Below are 16,537 nucleotides of genomic sequence, written 5' to 3'. Positions count from 1 at the left end.
TCATTTCAATATCGTCGGTAAGCCTGTGTTCATTAATCGATTACCAACAACAAGAGAGTTGAGATTGCCACCGCCCATCCCCATGCCCATACCGACACCCACACTGATGCCGCCCAAACTGCCAAAGCCACTGCTCGCGCCGACGCTATGCGTTGGAGCAGCCGTTAGGGTTGCAGTTGCTATATTCAAATTATTGCCGCCACTGCCAATGCCACCAACAACACTATTGTGATGATGATGGTGATGATTTGCGCTACTACCATTGGAATTGCTGCTACTACCGCCACTGCCACCAAATGCCGCTAAACTGCTAGCACCACTACCGAAAGCACTCAATCCACCGCCACCACCGCCGCAGCCCGCTGCCATGCCCATCGCGGTGAGTCCTAAACTTGCATGTACACCACCACCGCCACCCAGACCACTGCCACCACTGCTAGCGCCAATGCCAACGCCGCCACCATTGCTGCCACTGCCATTAATGCTACCGCTGCCGCCACTGCTATGACTACTGCCCACCGAGGTGAGACAGTGCAATGTGGCAGCGGCATTGATGGCAGCCGCGCTGCTGCTACTGCTGCCGCTACCACTGCCGCTGCTAATGCCGACACTAACTCCTCCTCCACCTCCACCACCCATCGAACCAACACTGCTGGCTGCGGCAGCTGCATGCGCGGCGTGGGCAGCATGGGCGCTGCTGCCGCTAACAATGGCGTTGCTCTCATATTAGAAGCCACCGCCGGACGATGATGGTCATGCATAATGCGGATAGGAGCTGAGGTGAGGCGCAACATGCGACGGCGTAACATGGCCCATCGAGTGCGGCTGATAGAGATTTGTGGCCGGGTTGCCCCAATTGCCCCACGAAGCGGCCGATGGGAATATCGATGCTGCAATAGAGAAATGGGAATGTGTTATTAGAAATTCACATCAGTGGGGTTATAAAAAACTTCTGCTAACAGTAAAGTGTAATAAAAAGTTTACGATTTCAAAGGCAATAAAATAAAGACGTAAACAATAATTGGTGCTGGGAAAATGAGAAGGAAAGTAAAGCGTGTAAAATACCTGATGACGATGTCATACCATGATGCGGACTCATAAATGAGCTCAGTTTGGCGCTATGATGATATGGTGTCATGAACAAGTCACTCTGGTACTTGTAGGTGGGATCGCTGGCGGCGGGTTGTGTGGCGGCGGCCAAGCCTTGAAAGTCGAACTTGTACGCATAACGTTTGCCATGCACTTTCGTCATAATGTTCTTGTCGTAGTAATATCTGTTGGTGAAATATATTATATTAAGTAATGCCAAAACATAATAACGGTATATGCGATAAAAAATATTCATTTAATCGATTCAGAAATGTTTAGCCAATTAAGACGGGAGCCGCTTTTAAAAATCTTATCTCCGCATAAAAAAGTGCTAAAACGAAACTGGTTCACTCACTAACAAGGCAGAAAATATTAATATTTCAATCACTCACATAAAATCGAGTTTATTTCTACTGGAAATATTTCGTCGCAAGGGAAGCTATGGCAGTTCTAGTTATGATCAGTTTATGATATTTCGAATATGGTAATCAAGGTAGTCTGCTTGCAAATAAACTTACTGTTCAATGGAAGGCTTGGCCTTCTAAATTCACGTGATTTAGAGTTTAAAATGAACTTACGACTACTTTAGAACCTTTTGACGACTCGGCGATATTTAGTTAGTTTAAGCTAATAAATATGAACGGGTTCATTACGAAAATAACCTATAGAGTAATTTTTCAAACGAAGTTAAGACCTCTAAGTTTAAATATTAGTCTCAATACTTTCAATAGTATTATAATAGAATAATAAAATACTCGTATATGGAATTTCTTGCAGTTGTGCATTAAATCATTCCATATTGACCTCCCAAAAAACAAAAAAATTTTTATAGTAGAAATTGTTTAAGAAAGTTAAATTAAATTACAGATGCACGCCTGGCAAATCTATTTCGTGTATTTGAATATTTTCTTCTATCATTTCTAGCTCCAATATTTTACCAATATTAACATAACTCGCTCTTGGCAACTTTTCAAACTCTTCATCATCACTAAAATATAAGGTTTGTGACCCTAAACAGTTTGACAAAACCTGTTTAGAACCCACAATCCTGTCGATACATTTAAAACGCCAAAAATAAGTTTTAAATTTTATCGACTCACCGGATAGAGCTTTATTCGAATAATAATATTCGGTTTATAATAATATTCGGCCGAATGGTCGTGAGTCATCGACTATTCGATTAACCAACAACCAAATTTGTTCAGCGCAAATATTATAAGAACTCCTACCGACAGAATGTCAATGTGTTTTTACGTGAATACCTGTCTATGAAGACTAAACTCCACGGTGCTTTCTATTGCTAGAAGCACACAAATCAATACAATGCGTTGATCAGCGTCCCAAAGCATAAATGCATTTTGCACTTAATTTTTTGGTTCCAATTGGTTCGGGTGCATAGGGACACCCTAGTCACCTTGGTCGGGTTCGAGGCCCATCTAAAATCTCTGCCGTACTTTGGGTCCGGCACCCGGCCGCAGTGCCACTCCACATTGGACAAAATGCTCTTCCTGCATTTAGGTTTAAACCACAGCCACCACGATTCTCCACAAAGGGCCAAACCCAATGAGCAGATTGGAGTTACCTCCAAGGGCTTACTGCTCCCTTGGTACCAGGTTTAAGTCTTTGGTCTGACTTTGTAGCTTTTGCTACTACCAGTTGAGTCCCCAAAAACTCAATGACTGGTTGCATTTGTTGCTGTGACAAATGCCTTATATTTTGTGATGTAAATATAAAGCTAAAAAATTGACTTCCAGCAGAACATTATAGCACTTATCTGACTTAGACCATGTTGACAGCAAAACATGGTCTCTAAAGAGTGACATAGTGCATATGGCTAATAGTCGCCTCATACGACAGGTATGCCTTGCCGCGGGTATATTCGGTTTCCCCTCGAACCCGGAGGGGTCCCCCTACCCGCAGGGGGAATCTTCTACCGACAGTCTGAAATGAGGATGAGGTCTCATTCCCCATATAACGGGACTGCCCACAACTACTAAAAGCGCAATAAATCAATATCTAAATAAGCCAGAGACATAAAATTTTACCTAGGAGATACTAAGTATGTGAGGGGTTATGGTAGTCTCTTTGGTGAAATCACATATCACCTGACCGACCGATTTTGACTAAATTTAGTACGTCTTATTCCACTCTTATTCTTATGTTACTGTGTGAAAATTAGCCTACCTCCCATACAAGTATAACACAATTTTCAATTCTTCTTTATTCTTCCACTTTCTAGTACACAAATCAAGATGTAATTAATACAACGAGATAAAACTTTGCACTAATAATGCCTTTAAAAATCCAAACAAAACCATTCAAAGCGAAAATGAAAACAAAAATCAAAGCCTTCGACTCGAAGCAGAGCAACTATTCGAATAGTCGTAGTATAACGGTTTATATTCCCATGAACGGTTACAAACAGGATATTCGAATAGCCGTGTTTGGGGTTATTCGAATAATTTTAAGAGGCCTATGATGTATGTAATATATGTACATATGTATAGCAGGAAAAAATCAAAAACTGGAAAAAGTTAATAGAAATTAAGAATTAGTTAGCAAGAGCTGTAGTGGTAGAATAATTTTATTAAAAAAATAAATTAATAAAACGTGAAGCGTAGACCAAACATAAGTTGTTGCGAAAATTTACATAAACTTGTATGCAAAAATATAATCTGTAGCATAAAGCAAAGCGCGCAAACTTAACGATGTCTTAAACCTAGTGTGCAAGCATGTAGACAAAGTTAAGTTAACTAATTATTAAAATTTGATTTGATAAGAAAACAAAAGTTGAAAATCCAGTATGTTGATATAATTTTGCATACTTTTATTGCACATACAAACATACCGTTTTGTATATTTTCTAATAAGGAATAAACTGTTTTTATTTAAGAAAAGTGGAAACAGCCAAGAAAATATTGGCTTTTTACTGCTTGAAATGTTCATTTTTCGTGAGTTGTTTTTGGAAGAAGTTGTAAATTATAAAATATTAAGAAATAAATTTGGCTTTTTATTCTCCATCACCCCTCTCTTATTTTGTACACACAAAATAATTGTTCAATATTTTATTTATCAGTTTTATTATGCCAGAAGCAATGAAAAACCTTCATCTTTATCTCTTTATCTTCTTATAACTCGCGTTTAGTATTTATATATACCACAATTCAGACACAAGTCGATAAAGGTTTAAGTTTTGTGGATTAAATTGTTGGTATTTTTGGAATTTTCTTTTTTTTTTTTCTTTCAAAACCAAAAATTTAAGATTTTACTTAGAAGCTTTGCCACTTTTTTTCCTAGTACGATAAAATTAAGATAACTATTAAGCATCATAGTTAAATTCTACATTACCCATCGTCTTTCCTTTTAGGATATGAAAACACTTTTCTTCCCAAGTAAATATCTATAAAAAAGAACCTTAATGCTATGAAATTACTTAATCACAGCTACATTTATAACATTTAAATAATTATACCTATACTATGTAAGAAGACTGGAATGAGATAAACCTATATACAATATGTGCATGCGTCCCTTTGAATTTAGGACTATATTATGACGCATATCATTCTCTACATACACATATTCTAATAATACAATATTTATGATTATATACATATATAAATAGATCTGTGCATATTTGGAAATGTATATTCCTTTGTTGACTGCCAAATTGTAAGCCTCCCCTTTCTTCATAGTTGCGCTTTCTTTGTGTGCTGTGGCTCGTCCTTGGCTATTTTCAAATTTATTTGCTTAACGTTTGTGCGAAGTAATTAAGTCACCGAGATTACTCGTACTACTGTGCACACAAGAACATTCATCTCTACACACACATTTCCCAATACTATGTAAATATTGTTTTTGTAAATACGAAATGTAATAAAAATTCTCTGTAATTGCTAGAGGGTGTTAAAATGCAATCAAATGGCGTCCCATGAAGGCAACAAAAAATATGGAAAATAATTTGTCAGTTTCGTGTTTTGTTCTTTTTTCATATAGTTATGTACCTTAAATACAACTTTTGACATCACGTGGTAACTTTATTTAGTGAAATTGGTTAATCGGTACATAAAAGATAATTTCAAATTAAATTTACTTGAATGATGTATTGTTAAGGTTTCTGATAACCCTCTGGCATACTCAGAACATTTTCACATATGAGCGCTATTTGTATTGTTAACAGTAAATTAAAAAGCACTACTCGGGAAAAAATGGAACTAAAACAACTTTCGAGGTGAATTATCACAGCAACAGTGCAGCAATAAACTTAATTCAATTTTCGACGATGAAGCTCCATCTATAACGAGTGTTTATTGATGGTATGGTTAATTCAATCAAGGTCGTAGGTCGCTCAAAGACAAATTTCGTCAAAGGCGTCCAAAATCAGTTATTGTTCCAGAAACGATTAATGCCGTAAGGAAACTAGTGAGACTAGCAAACTATCAATATTTCCTGAGGATTTCATTGTAAAAAAATTTGGGTTCGTTAGATCCCACAAAATTTGTCACTTGGTTGATTGAAAAGTTAATTAAATACAATTACATGTCCATGAAATCTAGACAGATGATTTATTTACATGAACCCACAGCAAACAGCAATCGACTGTGTAGGTATTTTAAAATGAACCGAATCCAAAAAAGTCGTTCGCGCACGAAACACTTCCAAGTAAATGGTTGTCTCTTTTTTGGAAAAGTTGACTTAGCATCGAATGCCGGCTTTTTATTTCCGTAAGAAAAAAATTAACTAAGAAGTCAAAAATGTTGACCCCTGAAGAGGCGGTTTATGCATACAGAACACATTTTTTAGGGGTACTGCAATCAGAGTGACAAAAGTGCTTCGACAATTAGTTTAAATACAAACAGAAGTGTATAGATCTTTAAAGAGAATATTTTGAAATACAGTAAAGCGATTTTTGATGATATTTTTGTGGTCTCACCCCGAAATATAAGAGGCAACCTATGTATTGCAGATCATATTTAAAGTCTCTGTTTTATACTCTGAACCGAGTATATTAAGTTTGCCACGAAGTAACAACAAAAAGGAAATGGCGGAGACCCTATGTCTGTTTGTATAGAGGATCGATATTTTTCTATAAACACGCTCCCTTTTTTTAACTTCTCATTACGGCCCTCCGCCTTGAATTGATTGTCAGATTAATACATATATATCAACTATCAGAAATGCAATGCGCGTTTATTCCATAAATGGCTGACGCGCTTGAGTATTTTTATGTGACTATTTTTTTTTTTTACATTTTTTAAATTAATTACCCGCTCTTCTCCCCACTAAAATGAAAAACTTCACCTAGACTTTCTTTTTTTTCAAACGTTATCTTGACAATCTAGGAGGTCTCCATGACGCTCCAGTAATGCTAATTTAGCACTCCAGGCTTCCCTACTATCAAGAACAAAAGCTCTGGAAAATGCAGGAGACAAACCGAAAAAGTGATGAAATGCACAACCCAAAGGAGTGGTGCTATGAATTGAAAAGTCTGACAAACGATAGGGAGTGAAACATCAACTCAATCCGAGTGTAAAAGTTTTGGAGGAGCAACAACAGCAATGGCGTCGCCAATTTCTATCGAGTGGCGTAACCATTGAATGGAACAAAACGAAAACGAATAATTGAAGCAATGGCAATGGCGTTCTGAGTAAAAACGTTACCGAAATGGAAACAGCAAATGTATGGATGTTTATATTTACGGCGCACAACTATGTCAATACTTACATATGTAGTATGTACGAGTATACTAGTATCATATATGGTATGCTATGAAGTACAACAGGCTGGCACAGTAAATGGAAGGTGGTCATTGAAAAAAGCATAGAGTTGCGTTGGTTGAAAATTGATTGCTCTGCAACATTCAGACATATGTATATATGTACATGCATATACTCATATGTATGAAAATATGTATGCACACGCATGAGTGCAAACTTTCGCCTGAGTTGAGTAGTGGAGGCAACTTCCGGTCGAAATGAATGAACAAAATGCACCAGTCAGGCAATCAACCGAAACTGCAAACGCTAGTATGTCCAAATAACAACAGCAGCGAGCAAGAAGAAGCAGAGAAAATAACAAAAATGTCTATGGTTATTTGTAGCTTGTTGCTGAGTAGCTGAGGAGTTCGCAATTTTTCATTATCTTTTGAAGAATTTTTTGATTTCAATTTTCGTTCGTTGTAAAAGAGTTCGATGGCAATTGTCACGAATTTAATTTGTTTGAAACAATTATTTCTGTTTCGAATTTCTTCATTTTTATTTATATTACTATTTTTACACACAACAACCAGTTGACAATCGAGAGGCGCATTCATTTGCCATTTTATTGAGAAGAAGCTGACAAATGAGCAATAAAATAAAAAAGAACGCTGATTGTCGTAATTAAAAAGAGAACAATTAGTGACAGCAAAAATATCAGTTGTCAACAGAAAATAAAAGTTGTCTTTTTTTTATTACTTTTATGGGTTTAACGTTGCATGTCATTTGCTCATACAAATGGTAATTATGTTTGTATAAGGAATGTGCCGATCACTGTCTCTGCTGGCTCCATCTTACACATTTCATTATAAAACATTTATTAAAAAACAATTTAAATTGCACATTAAATACGATTGGCTTTGTTTAAAAATGTGTCAAAGAAAATGTTGGTTTATACACATATTTTTAATCATGAATCTACAGTTAATACGTTTATAGTAATTTGCATATTTATACTATAAGTTTTTACTAGATACTTTGCTTGTATATTCATACATATAATAATTATCAAATTTGGTTTAAGAAAAAAGTTATTTATAGCTGCCTTCATCGATTCGCCAATTCTCTGCAACTGACCTCTTGTTAAAAAATTTACTTGTAGACAAAAATTAGCTATTTATTTATTTACTTATTACAAAGCCAGGGAAATACCTTTAAAAGCAAATGCAAACCATAACCAGAGGATCGGATCCCAGCAAATATACATACAGTTGAACTTCCTTAACTCGCATCATAATCATCCGCAAAAAACTTCGAGATAGAGGGACTTTGTATTATGGAAGGAAGTTTGTATGAAATTTGACGTCTATTGCCAATTCAAGATTTTTAGTTATGAAGGATTTCAAATTATAGAAGTTCGAGATATGGGACGTCTCCTATATATGTATATTCCCTGAGGTTCAATAACTTAGCACCATTATATGGATTAATGGGTGTATTTTTGTTTTGGTTTTAGTACTTTTAATATATTGAAATGATTTCCAGAACATTTATTTGAAAAGGAATGAGAGGTTCGTTTGAAGTGCAAAGAAAGATTTTCATTGAATTTTAGACTTTATATCTAGACATCTTCACATTATATTTTTATTAAATCTTAAAGCCTTCCGCTTAATTTTTCACAGTAACTTAAAGAGCTAAAGAGTGGCGAGCATGTGATTTATCGTGGTATCTTCGTAATCTGTACTTATGAAACTATCAAAAGATGTTTAAGCATCCAGGGCACCAAAAAAATATTGTTATGCTATAAGTTTCCGTTTATATTTTAATAATTAGATATTATGTATATATGCTTTTTGATTTTTGCCTTACTTCTATTCCTTGAAATATAGCTGAGTTTATATAATATTTCCTTTAACTCTGGTGGGAACGTAAGGTCAAATCTGCCTTTAGCATGTACCTATTTGGAACAAATAACGGAAAATGTATTTACTTTTTATCAGCGTCCTTCTCTATATTTTAATATTTACACAAAAGTGCCCAAATCAATGCCAATTGACCAATTCTCCACCCAATTTGCTATGTACATATTATTTAGTAAAAGCTGTCCGAAAAGAAAACAGAGCCTTTACCCCTTTTAAAGTATCCTTTAAAAAATGAGAGAAAAAACGCTGTCATTTGCAATCAGCAAAGAGAAAAAGTACTCACACACACTTCAATACACACGCGCATATCTATAGATATGCAAACCCACACTTATACTTAAAAATTTACATGCACACGTACATGAGTGCTGGTGTGCGTGTGCAGACATATGCCCGAAAGTACTGTCATTGTTGTCACTTCGCATGTGCAAATACGCAAATAAGCCAAAGTAATCTCAACTGGAATGCCAGCTCAAGTGGAAAAGTGCCAGCGAATTGGCAGACAAAAAATAAACGCAACAAAAATGGAAAAATTGTCGTATCTTTAAGGCAATTTGGTGGCTGTGATTATTGCGAATCTTCTTACAAACAACAGCAAGGCAGTTGTTGCACTGCCAACTACAGCAACAACATATATATGTGTGTGTATTACTACAATCAAAACGGAATCGTCGATAATGCATGCAAATGTTGTCAAGTGAAATTGTTACTGCCAATGATTTTCAGTCCACAATCACTTTGATGTCGCTGGCAGAAACGCCAACCAAAACACACCTCTGAAAGAAAAATGGTGATAATGTGTTAACAGTGTTGGTGTTGCTGATAATGAAGCTACCAATTGTGCTTACTTCATATCACTTCATCATAATCATATTCATCCCACTCCCAATCGCAAGTGTGTGTGTGTATGAGTATGTATGATGTTATAGCTGTACTAGTCTTGTGTGTTTGGCATTTAAAAGGCGGTAGCAGTGAAGGAGTTAAGCGAATCGCTAATGCATCTCATCGTGCGTAGACAGCTACAAGTACATGATTCTTCTGCAATTTAACTTTGATGTTTACTAAGAAACTTAAGCCAACAACTTCTGTAGACGCTCGTTTGTGCCCTAAAGTATGCTTTCATTTTTCTTGCGATTACTTTTTGTATGCGCACAAAATTAACCATTCAAACACTTGTCGTTGACGGTGTGTTTGTTGTACCATATCACTGTGCATATGTGTCATGGGAGTGTTTGCGATTAACACTAGCCCAATCAGGCAACAATAGCATTAAGTAAAAGCTAGTCATCAGCTACATCAACCTCAGATCATCGCGGCATCCTTTTAAGCATGTACGGCACATCCTCATTGTTGGCGTCAAAGTGTCTGGCTGTCGCCTTAATGCCTCATTTGTGCTGTTTATTCATGTGTTAATGTTCAACATTAACCCTAAAATGGTACGGTACCTTGGAGCGTCGTTGTCAGCATTTGGCACTGAGTGTTCGCATGTGTGTATTGTGTGTTATTTGTCCTTTTCGGTGTTGTTTGACTGTTGGACACTTGAAGATGTTATTAAATGGCTTACTTTAATCCTTTTTTCTCCACTTGTTTATTTCCCAATCAATCTTGCTCAGGGGTGTTGTTGAATTAGCTTTATTGCTTTGTGTTTGCTTTTAGGGAGTTAAACGGCAGACTTGTTCTTCTCGTCTTTCATATTCTTCAAGTACTTTGGTGTTTCGATCAGTTTGTGATTTTAGACGAATTTCGTAGTTTAAACTTAAAAAAAAATGCTTTTAGAGGAAAGCTATATAGTTATGTACATATTGTGTGGACCCATTTTTCATTCGTAAAGTGCGGCTTTTACAAGTATAATTCATATCAGGATTGTCGAGTTAGTGTAAAATACTTCTTTGTTTATAAATATTGAAAGAAATCGGACAACAATTCGAGAGGATTTCCAAAAAGAATTGAAAACTTCAAATTATTCGTGTTTGTTTTCAAGGCCTCGAAAATCAGGAAACTATAAGTAAAGAAACTTGCACATACGAAGCTTCAGCTTTTAAAGAAGTCATAGTCCAGTGTAAAACCTTCTATATACACAAAAAAAAAAAAAAACGACAACTCTAGTTGCCTTCAATGGTAATCTCTGTAAATATATATATTGTCTAATGAAATAGTTTTCGATACAAAAAGTTTATTTTGACCGATCAGTTTCTATCGGCAGCTATATCATTTAGTGATTCCACATCGGCGGTACCGCCACTTGGACAGCTCTTTGGGGAGAAAAGAACGTAGCGAGATTTCAGATCAGTTAACTCTGTATGATATGAAATAACAAATTAAAGTAGTATTTTTTGAAAAAATATTGATTTCTTTAAAAAAAAAGTATTGGACGTTAGGCTAAATTACAAAAAAAAAATATATGACGTCAAATATGTATTGAAAAAAAGATTACCACTTCGAAAATATAAGATTGTTCTACTATATACTTCTACTCCCCCTTTACTGCTAAGAACCTTTATAAATACAATTAAGCTGCACAGTGGGCACTTATTGTGTAATAAAAACTTTCAAATTACATTTCATCTTTGTTGCTTCTGGCCTTTGCTTTCGCCATCACAACTGCGGGTGCACAAAACATACCACAATTTTTTATTTAGTTTTTCATTTCCACTCCGAGAAGTATGCTGTGCTCTTTTATTTGATTTCGGCAGACGAAAAACAATTTGTTGCAACATACACACACATACGCACGGAAAACAGTGACATATGGCATATGTGAGCTTACCTAGTATACGTAAAAATACAAACAAAATTTATTTTATTGCATTCAGAATGATTGGGCGGTTCGGCACTTTAATCGCAAAGCACACAAATCAATCAATGAAAATGCAGAAATATAACATTTTGATTTTTGGTTTGAAAATAGCAAGTTTTGCATGAATTTTGTTTCTGTTTTGAAAAAGTAAGCAATCGATGCAAGTCTACAAAGACCAATAGAAATAATCAATGCCCAATTACCCTGATAAATGCCGGAAAATTGGGCACATGTTCGTATTTTGAGAAAACTAATCACACACAAGAACAGTCGTTGCTATTAGTAAGTATACATATGTATAATCTTGATAGCAATGAGCTCGATAGCGCTCGAAAGGTGTGTAATGAGCCTAATATGCGCTTGTGCATTGTACACACAGTCTTCAAGACAACATAATTTAGTTAAGTATTCCAATCACAACCGTTCAACACAATAATTTCGCTCATCATGTGCCCTAATGACCGACCTTAATAAAGTGGTTCAAGCTGAGCAGTCATCACAGCAGCGCTGGCAATGTGGCATTCACGCTATGTGGCCACTTGTGCGCCGCAGTGATTGCTAATTAAGCACTAAAGCAGCATCATTATGGTGAAGGGTGAGCCTTATGGCTTCACAGTAAAAATTCCACGAGCCACCCTGCTTCGTTTCAATTTGTTTATGTAATGCTGAAGGTATTAACATTTAATTCGTTGAGCTTAAACCACAACAACAACTCTCCTTTTAATGTGCGCATCCTTTATTTTTGTTTTGTCACAAATCGGATTTGTCACAGTCGATTGTCAGTGTTTTGTGGCTTGCGTGGCAGCAACAATTGTTGTAAGGAAAAAAGTTTTAGTGTTTCTTATAATAGATTTTTGATTTTTTTCTTCGTTTTGCGCTATTCACACATTCATATTTATGAGTCGTTTTTATTTTTCTATTTCATAAAAGTTTATTGTTGTTGTGCATTCAACTTACCTTAACGCACGACTCAGCTTATCATAATTCATATTCGGTTTTGATTTTCGTTCACCCCAACGTCTGGCCACCTCGTCAGGGTCTGTTAATTTGAATTCACCGTTTGTGCCTTCCCAGGTAATGCAAGCCGCATTGCCGGAGTCGGATAGTAGTTCTAGAAGAAATTGCCATAGCTGTATTTGTCCCGAACCTGTTTGAGGTGAAATGAAAGAATAAATTATTAATAACTTTATATTTTTTTAAATAAAGTGTGAAAGCCTATACTTATTAAATGTATGTTTTATTTTTAAGATTTTTTGTCAAATGAATTCAAAGAGGTAATAAAATCAATTTCTATCTAACGGGCGTCAATTAAATCACACACCGTTGCGGAAAATTTCTGAAAATCAATAAAAATATAGCAGCTCCCTCATTTTCTAATTCCAAAAAGCATTAGCTTCCATAAAACCTTACTCAAACACCAAAGATTTCTTGCAAGAACTTTGATCGTTCATATTGTCCCGCGATCTGAAAAATTTGTTCGAAGATTGTAATCCATGCCAAATTTTCATGGATTAGTACACACCTGTTCAAGGAGTAAAAATACATGGTCATCAATTTTAATTTAACCCCGAAAAATAATATATATATAAAAATATATATATATTGCTATTTTCAAAAACTAAGATTTTAATTAAGTTTCTGTTACATAAGATTTATTTGCTTTCTTTTAACCTCAACGAAATATATTTTTTTCTTCAGCATTTATATTAATTAAATTCTGACGTGGGCCACGTTACAACTTACGCCATTTCCAAATTACTGGTGCCTGAAAGTGCGACACTGCGCCGCCGCTGGTAGTCGACAACCATAACCGAGGAATTAGCAATTTCGAATAGTTTTTTCAGTACTTTACTTTTAGCATGCTAACTCACCATAAGCCATATCCGGTACCTCCAACAAATGATTTAGCTCACTATGTTTAACTGTTGTATAAAGATTTCCTTTCGATTACCCATTATTTTCTTTATAATTTCAATGATTGACAAAGCAATGAAAAAATATTGCGTACATTTACAGTTTTATATACGTTTTTGTAATACTAACATTTTCTCGACAATTATTGCATATTGCTTGCCTTACATTTGCTACTGCAACATTTCCTGTAATTTTTGATTTTTTCCACCAGAAACATCAAAGCCTACATTAAAATGTCAAGCTTTTCTTAAACTTTCAACACTTTTGCAGCGGAAAATAATTTTGCAATAAAAATTCATGCGCTAATATTTTAATTACCCACGGCAGGTCATTACGTGCGGGCAGTAGCAGACGGAACATTACTACCTTCTGGTGTGCTCTAACCCTCGCTGACGGCGACGGCTCTTTTTGTGCACAAAAACACAAATTTACTTATGTATGTGTTATATAAAGGACATGAAAAGTATAAGAAAACAGCAAGCAAGTCAACGAGCGCTGCTTACAGTAATAAATTAAAATATTTGCATCATTTTTCCACTTTCCAACACTTACAGGTAAATAATAAAAAGCAGTCAAAAAACTATTTCAGGTTAACCTTTTATTTTCAAAGGCACTTACTGCCAGAGCAAGAGTGTTTTAGAGCTTTGGTACTTTGCTTTGAGTTTCTGTTTCAGTTAATTTGCTTCAGCTGCAGCCACTTCGCAACGACATGAATATTGCATCAAAGTGGCTAAGGCCAAAAATTATTCTCTATTACATATGTAATCTAACTAGCGGCTGCCTAGCAGTTTGTGTTGATTTCAAAGGAGGAGGCTACATAAGAGTAATTGCGCAAAAAGCCGCGACAAAAATTTTAATTTAATAAAAAGCGGAAGCAATTAGTTGATTTATTTTTGCTTTGATGTTAAAGTAAATGAAATTTACATCAGTGGGAAGGGTTTAGAGAGATTTTTATATGTGTATATATAACAATTATTGATATATAGTACATGAATACTCATACATTAAAATAATAATATTTAAAATAAAAAGTTTTTCTTACTAGAACTTGGTTATAAACGATCAGTTTGTATCACAGCTATGCCCTATAGTAGTCCGATCCAAACAAAATATTCGCAAGCAGACATGAATTCTCTCAAAATAAAGCAGCGATAATCATATTTTATTGAACAGTGACAAGTGAGTGATGGAATTTCTTTATGTGCTATAAAATATGTATGTCAAATACAAATATGGAAATTGTTTTCGAAGTGGACAAAGTGCACAAAATATTGGCATTATTTGATTTAATAGATTTGTACGATTTACTGAAAGGTAAGTGTTGAAATAATATTGCGAAATAGATGCAAGTGCAAACATGAGCCTTTTGAAAATGCATATGTACATACATCAAATTTTTGTGCAGCATTACCAAAGCATTACCATTAACTGTTAACTATAGATATGCATGTATGTACATATGTATGTTTGAATATATTTCACAAGAAAAAAGACACCGCGAACAATTTTGCTTCGTATTAATTTTTGTTATTTTTTTTAAGAACACGAGGAAAGTTTAAAGTTTATGCAGAGCAGCCACATTAATGAATTATTCACCAAAGAACTTTTGGAACGCAAAATTATTTTTCAACAGAGATTGAAGGAGTGGCAAATAGAACAAGGAGTGGTAATTATGAAATGAAAATCTAAATAATGAAATAGCTAATCAAAACAAATTGCAGCGCGTTGAAATTTTATCTTTTTCAGCAGAAAGCACAACGCCCGGATCAGGATCAACAGAATCCATTTCTTCTAGTTTTCTTTGTGCGGTTAATGATTTAAATGATGTAAGTATTATTTTGCGTTTCTGAGTAACTTACAAAAAAATTTAGTAGATTTCGTTAATAGGAATTTTAAAATCTAACATGAATGGAAATGCTGATTTAAATTACTTTGAAAATAATCAAAGTTTATCAACCAAAACGCGGAAACTTTTATGTTCGATCACAGAATACTTAATTTATAACAAAATTAACCCAACAAGATTTTAATAAATTTGAGAGCCATTTTTAGTCCTATTTAACTTTTATATATTTAATTTAAAAGATATTATTTTCCTTATTATTAAGTATTATAATGTAAATTATAATAAGTATTTAAAACCTAAGTTTAATTTTTAAGAACAATGAAATGAAATAGATGAAAAAAAAATAAGTTTTTGCATTTTTATTTAAGTTTTATTTAAGTTGCATTAGTATTAAATGTAAAGACAGGGAGACTTAATTCTATAGTCAAAGACCTTTTAATCTCAGGAAGTGGTTTTTATTTGATGGCCTTATATTAAGAACGTCTTTACTTTAAATTAAAAACAAAAATGTTCTTCGTTTGAGAAAATTTCCTTTAATTTAAGGCAATATTTTCCTCTTTTTAAGGAAACCATATGTACTTAAAAGTAGAATCGTGTTTCCTTAACTTATGGAAGACATGTCTTTAGTGCTATTTCATTCCCATTTTTTCCTTAAAACAACTAAATTTTCCATAGTTTTAGGACACATTGGTTTCAGTGAAGGTTGAAGCGTTACCTTAGATAATAAGCTTTGCCAAAAGGCGTGAAGTTATCTCGTCATATAAAAGAGTTTTCCATACAAGCACTTTACTCCGATCGATCATGATGTATGACAGTTATATGATATAATGGTCCGATATCAGCGGTTCCAGCAAATGATTATCTTATTGAGGAGAAAAGTACGTTTATATGGTCAAATCTACTCAGCTCTTCAAGTTTTTATTCTGCTGTCGATATCAAAGATATTCAAAATAGCAATTCAGTAGTAATACTAACTGAATTCCGATGATTTGTATGTTTCCAAAATTTAATGATGGTTACTATTTGTTTATTGCAATTTTGTTTACATTACTATTTCCGGAAGTTCTGATATTTGGAAGTTTCTATTGTATAAAACCGTATTTTTTCAATATTTAGATATTTTTCTTGCTATTTGTGCTTATATTGAAGCTTCTTTAGTTTTTAGTTTCTAGAAATGGCCACCAAATTTCCAATTTAGTATGCAACAATCGCTATATCAGAAATATCTACCTATTTTTATAGCAGACGTTGAAAACAGGGTATACTACGATTC

General features: G+C 34.7%; 2 protein-coding genes across 2 annotated transcripts in view; both read right to left on the bottom strand.

Annotated features, from left to right (window-relative positions):
* LOC108971572 (glycine-rich protein 5-like) lies at window positions 1-639 on the bottom strand. Its single transcript, XM_018937732.1, has one exon. It carries the CDS (start codon window positions 637-639, stop codon window positions 1-3), a length of 639 nt encoding a protein of 212 aa, XP_018793277.1.
* Window positions 640-662: 23 nt separating this feature from the next.
* Window positions 663-16,537, bottom strand: part of LOC108971666 (DNA-binding protein D-ETS-3) — a 36,470-nt gene continuing 20,595 nt past the window's right edge. Inside the window, exons 5-7 of the mRNA XM_018937903.1 lie at window positions 12,462-12,651; window positions 1,066-1,274; window positions 663-890 (exon numbers count right to left, since the gene is read on the bottom strand). Coding sequence (XP_018793448.1) covers window positions 754-890; window positions 1,066-1,274; window positions 12,462-12,651 — 536 coding nt within the window. The 3' untranslated portion in view covers window positions 663-753. The remainder of the gene's footprint in view (window positions 891-1,065; window positions 1,275-12,461; window positions 12,652-16,537) is intronic.

Source organism: Bactrocera latifrons, unplaced genomic scaffold (genome assembly GCF_001853355.1).
Source record: "Bactrocera latifrons isolate USDA-ARS-PBARC rearing strain unplaced genomic scaffold, ASM185335v1 scaffold_35, whole genome shotgun sequence".
In the NCBI taxonomy this organism is placed as follows: domain Eukaryota; kingdom Metazoa; phylum Arthropoda; class Insecta; order Diptera; family Tephritidae; genus Bactrocera; species Bactrocera latifrons.
The sequence above is the reverse complement of the archived record's forward strand: the minus strand, read 5'-3'. Positions and strand labels throughout refer to the sequence as shown.